The sequence below is a fragment of the Falco rusticolus genome, chromosome 3 (genome assembly GCF_015220075.1).
Source record: "Falco rusticolus isolate bFalRus1 chromosome 3, bFalRus1.pri, whole genome shotgun sequence".
NCBI lineage: Eukaryota > Metazoa > Chordata > Aves > Falconiformes > Falconidae > Falco > Falco rusticolus.
The window spans coordinates 27,792,669-27,798,679 of NC_051189.1; the positions used below are offsets into that span (position 1 = coordinate 27,792,669).

A 6,011-nucleotide genomic window follows, 5' to 3' on the forward strand; every position below is an offset into this window, starting at 1 on the left:
TGGAGAACAAAATAACCCCAGAATTACCTCTGTATTAATTCTCCTTCGAAATCTATTAGGGTTATGCTTGATGTAGTGACTTGGTGATTAGAAAACCTGTGTCCCCCTTTCCTCAGAAGTGCGCGAGAGAGCTAAAGGTCAGAAATGTGCGTCTGTGGGGAAGAAACAAGGGTTTGATCCAAGACCCCACTGCAGAAAGTGAAAGACTGGATGATTTGGAGCTTAGTCAGAGATGGCTACCCCCTCCATCACTGATCAGATATTTTGGTCTTATATTCATCTCTCAATACTTGACAACCTACCTGAGATGCTTCTTTTTGGAGAGTAAGCAGTGAGGTGCATCTCCAGGGTGCGGTTAAGACCTTAACTTGGACTGCATTATCCCAAGGAGTTGTACATGCTCATCAGACAGCACAAGGAACTAAGAACAACTCCCCTCCTCTCTGAGGTGCCTCTGCTAGATACCTAATATGTGGGATGAATGCGTACTGCTCTGCTCATATTCACCGCACAAGATGCGACCTTGAACTGGCCTACAAACAGTTGCAGCTGTCTCCTGTAACCATGGGGACTTTTGACTGTGTGAGTGGCTGTGAACTCCAGCTTGCTTCATTTGTTGAAGTGGTTTTGATGCCGATAGTGCCGCATTTGATTAACCTGACTTAGCCTTTGGTGTAATTTGGCAGCCTTTAAAGTAGGAGCCACAGACAACTAGAGAGAATAACTTGCCTCACAAAACCAGTCATAAAAATACTTATTCTCTGCTCTGAGCAGTGCTGTGAGGGTTAGTCACGCTGAGGCTGGGCTTTAAGAAACCGCAGCTAGTTTGGTGCACTGTAAGGATGTTAAGCATAGAGTAAAATTAACTGAATCGGAGAAGTAATAGTTCCGTAGTTAGGGACTCTGATTTTCTAGTGGAGGAAGAGTCAAGTACATCTTTTAATAGAAGAAGTCAGAATGTTCTCTGGTTTATCCTCTTTAGGCCTTTTTGCTCAGCAGCTGCTTGAAGAAAATGATATCGGAACACATGACGAAGGCAGCCAGAGAAGGCCAAGAAATGGTAAGCATATGTGTACGTTGGTATCAGAATCTGTATTTAAAAGAAATAAGCCTGCTCCTCTATCATTCTTTCAAATGTGCTGAGAGAAGCCCCATTGAGGAAAAGGATCTTGCACGTTCCAACACTTCAGTACAGAATTAATTGACTAAAAAGTGCATCTTTGCTCAGTTTTACTGAAATAATATTCTGAATGTTAAAGATGGTTTATTACCACAGTTTTAATCTGTTTTGCATTTTCTCCCTGACTTTAATTTTTGCTGCATATGATAAAGGATATTCGTGGCATAATTTTTGTATGTTCTGTACTACCCTGTTGTATCCATTTCTGGCTTTCACTTTTCCCCCACTTCACTTTCTTTCTCCATCTGCTGCAATGTTAGACTGATTTGAGATCTGTGACATTCACACTGATAAACTTTTTGGTTTTAAATAGAAGTGTTAATAAAGGCAAAATCTGATTTGTAGCTAAAATACTTCTGCTGTCTTTTGTGTAGGCCTTTAAGGATGAAAATATATTTAAATACTTGTTATATCTAAAAATAATTTCCAGCATTAATAATGCCTTTGTTTTAACCTTATACCTAAAGACTTTACATGTCTGCTAACTGAAAACTTCTGTAGGAAAAAAAGGAAAGGAACACATGCGATCTTCTAGACCAGTGCTGATTACAGTGAGCAATGAGGCAATGAACAGCATGTTATTTCATAGCTTTAAACTACAAGTGATTCAGAAGAAAAGACCAATTTTCATTTTAGAAAAATCTGATCTCTTTCAATCTAAGTTCATTTGTAATGCAAGTATAGTATCCCTTTAATTATGAAGATGAACATTCATTACTTAAATATTCAGCTGTTGGTAGTGCTCAGGTAGCTTGGACTAAAACAGAATTACAAGAGAAGAGTAACTTTGCCAGTTAATTTCCTAGACTGTTTCTGCTGGGTTTAACTGAACACTGATTTGCTCAGCATATTTTGTTAGAGTACTTGGGGGAGTATTTAAGCTTATTGTAAGTTTCAAGTTTTTCAATCCATTTATGAGATCAAGATGCCTGAATCCACAAAAGAATGGTAAGAAATACAGCATCCAACAAAAGCAGGTTACAGAGTGAGAAATTGTCTCAAAAATGTAAATACAGTGTGTCTTGCTTGCTGGTGGTGTTTAGCCCAACCTCTCCCTTTCTGGTTAGGGAGACTCCTAATAAATTAAATGGGAGCTTTGGGTAGGAAAAGGAACTAAATTTGAATTTTAAGAGGAAGAAAAGGGCAAGAAACACCCTGGAATAGAAGTTTATGACAACTTGCTTCATCTTACCTGCTTTTTGCAAGTGTTTCTGAATGAGACATTTGAAGCTTACAGAAAGCCAGAATATATACAGAGATCAAGTGTGTATATTCACATGCAGCTGCTGACATAGTTTACAGGCTTGTACTTGGATTCCACACTGGGATTGTTTTTGCAATTATTTTTCCCTGTAGTTGGGAATTCTAACCATTTGGAAAGTCTGACATGTTACATATCTATACATACACTTTCCTATCATGTCTAAGATGTTCATTTGCTGGAATCGGTATTCATAGCAAATAGTTCCTGCACAGTTAAATGGCTAAAAGATGTGCTTTTCCAACTTTTTATTTGCTGAATGTGAGATAAGTAAATAGAAAGGTAATGATGTAAAATGAATGAAATACCTCTATTGTAGCATGTGATTAGCCAAAAGAGAATAATTTCTAAAAGAAAACAAAAATGTAATCTGAGTTCAGAAAAAAGTAATGTTGATATATCTTTACAAACAGCATAAAACCAGTCACTAACTGCTCTTCAATAAGCAAACTGGTTAACCTGTGTGGTGGGTTTTCTTGTCCCTTTCTTTGAAGTGCTCTGTGCTTGTCACTGCTGGAGACAACATTCTAGGCTAGGTGTGGCCTTCAGCATTCACAAATAACTTGCAAATGATAACGAGAGACAAAATTTTCTGAATAGACTTGCATCTGTGAAGACTGAAGGATGCGGTTTAGTGGCTTCACTGTGGTACAACTTTAGCAAGGACTAAGCTGCTTGGCAATCTGGGCTTGAGGCAATTGTTCTGACTTGAGCATACTTTAAAATACCTTATCAATTGTAAGCCTTTGGAGCAAGGCGGACTGTGAATGCTCTCTGAATTTTTGCAAGGAAAGGAGCCTTGGACAGGGTGACATAAAACCACTGAGCTTATCAGCTGTGTCTTGCTGATGCAGTGTCTGGCTGCTGATACGAAACTCGGTGAACTAAGAAAAGTACAGCTGATAATTAAATGGAGTTGTTTAATGCAACAGCATACCTTGACTTGCCTAAACAGTGATAGTGTGGCATGCTGTGCCTCACTTCATACAGCAAGTTTGAAGCAGTTTAGGTTAGGTCTTCATGCAGCAAGCTGTGTTTTTAGGCAGAATTAATATAAAATCTTAAACCACGCTTTAGCTAACTTCTAAATGCTGTGATTGCAATATTAAGGTTCTTAAGCCTTCCCTTTCCTATTCCTCTATTTCTCTTTGCAAAGTGCTTTAAAATGTATTAAAATTTTATCTTAACACTTTTTCAAATGAGAATGTAGTTTGAGTTGGGTCTTTATAATTTTGCCATTAGTATCCCCAATCTTACAAGTCTTTGCATTGAGTTGACAGAAAGTTTAAATGACTGTAGTCCAAAGACTCTGAAAACTTATGCCAAGTATCTTCTGCAGACTCATGAGAAGAAAAAGTTAACTTTTTTGAGTTCCTGTAGGAGTATACTGATACTATTAGATCAGCATAACAGCCTGTAAATTCTTGTTTGAATAGATAGTCTAGTGCAGCAGTAAGATTTAGTAGGAAAATCAAGAACAATCTTTTGAATGGATAAAAATGATTTAACTGGTATGCAATAGGTGGACTCTGCAGATAGTGAGGCTGTGCTGTAGAATGTGGCTGCATCTAGGCAATTCTGCTGTTATGTCATGCAGAAATCCTGAAAAAAAAGGTATGAAATAACTTGTACAGAGATAAATATGCAAATTTTGCTTCCAGTCTCCTAATGCCTTACTGTTAGTTATTGAAGCATGGTTGCCATAGCTTTGTGATACACACTTTTAGTAGGCTTTTTCAGGACATTTTACTTAACATGATATTTTCATATATATGTTGCAAGAGGCAGAAGAAAAATCTGTGCCATAAATTTTCCTAGTACAACCAAAAACTGCAGATAGATGTAATGGAACATTATAATTTGCCTGCTTATACCCACTGGGTGATGTTGTGTTAGGAAGCTTCAGATAGTACATGATACCCTTTAGGAAAAGTAGAGTTGAAAGGTATAATTTATGCAGGTGCTATGGTTAAAGTTAAGAATGTGTAATTAACAGTAGTCAATCCTATTCAGCAGGCCTATTAGGCAGTTAAGGTACCTGTACATATGTCCTTGTGGTGACCGTAATGCCAGATAACATTGATGTTGGCACATCTGGAAGTGCTATTCAATCTGCCCCGCATTTAGTACATTGCAATCTTAAGAGCAGAAACATCTGTTCTTGTGTCCTATTCCAGCAGGAGGAAAACAAAATAAATCTGTTCAGTCTGAAATAATTTCAGAGATCAACCACTGCACCTGAACAGTATCATATCAGGTTTTCTAGCTTATGCTTGTATCTACCTAAATTATCGAAATGCATATACTCTTGTAACTGTTTGTTTGTTTCTTTGCAGGTAGTTCATTCGGGTTTTATATCGAGGAAAAGATTTTTGGTTAGGCCAAGTGAAGATGACCGTGTATTTGAGAAAATAGGAGAAGAGGACCTGTGATAACTTTATTGTAGATACTGCCTTTCAAAATTGTTGGATAATAAACCATTGTTAAACCTTGAATTATAAGGGAAAATATATCTTCAGTGTAATTTCTTGCCTTTGCAGTGTTCTTTATAGTATTTACAACTCTAGAGAGCCAGTTCAAATGGGCACTGAAAGTCTGGAAACATTCTGTATGTATGCTTTTTTTTCCCCCCACGGACCTGCAGTTGTTGAGGTAGAAAGGGGAAGGTTAATTAGGAAAAGTGCTACAATATTAGAGGAGGAAAAACTATTTATATAAGTTTATAGTTTGTCTGTGAGTATTGGTGTAATTAGTGTGGTGCTGAGCAGCCTATTGCAACCTAGCCATTGTCTGGAGAAGGCATGTATTTGCTATGATCATTCATCTTCCCCGGACCAGTCATTCCTTTGAAGTGGAACAGACTTGGGGTGCCCTTCTTGACCTGTTGTCCATCAGTGCTGATTCAAAAGCTGCCACAGTTTGGAGAATGAAGGTATTACTGTGCTCCCTAGCACAGCAGTGCAGCAGGCTATCAGTTGAATGTATGTGACCACATCAGAAATTGAGCTGGTTTATACTGATGATTCTGGGGTAAACAAGGACCTGATGTAGCTGGATAGAAGCAGGCACGCTATTAACCACATCACCAAGTTATTTGCTATTGCAAGAAGACTAGGGTGCTATATTCCATACTAGATCTTTGATTCTTCTCCCTGTCCTCACTTTGGATGGCAGGATCAGTGCTGAGAGCAGGGGCAGGAAGTGAAAATAATAATAATAAAAACCCTATACTTATTTTTTGGGGGGGAAGTCTTATAACTTTACTTCACACACACAGACACACACACGCCCCTTCCCTCCGTTTTCTCTGTTTGCTTATGGTTCACGTACCCCTGCTGCTGAAGAAGCTGCAGGTGCGGAGGAATCTGCTGATTTTTGTGGTGGTGTGGCAGGAGCGCATCCAGCACTGTCAAAAATAAAGCTCCTTGAGAGCCAGAGTTAGGGCAACTTCATGGCATTTCCTTTATTTAATGAAAACTGCCAACTGCTTAAATTTTGGACATTTTTTTTTCCCCTCTATAGAGCCGAGTCCCGATTCTTCTCCTTTAAGCTGCCGCCCCTTCCTCAGCT

The 6,011-nt window shown here is 38.5% G+C and overlaps 1 protein-coding gene across 10 annotated transcripts in view; it reads left to right on the forward strand.

Annotated features, from left to right (window-relative positions):
- Positions 1-4,965, forward strand: part of SNX31 (sorting nexin 31) — a 30,774-nt gene extending 25,809 nt beyond the window's left edge. For 7 of the 10 annotated variants that reach the window (XM_037380152.1, XM_037380156.1, XM_037380157.1 and 4 more), the window contains 2 exons: positions 983-1,060; positions 4,778-4,891. In XM_037380152.1, coding sequence (XP_037236049.1) covers positions 983-1,060; positions 4,778-4,873 — 174 coding nt within the window. In that variant the 3' untranslated portion in view covers positions 4,874-4,891. The other 3 variants (XM_037380151.1, XM_037380153.1, XR_005103173.1) reach the window with 3 other exon arrangements.
- The last annotated feature ends 1,046 nt before the right edge of the window (positions 4,966-6,011 follow it).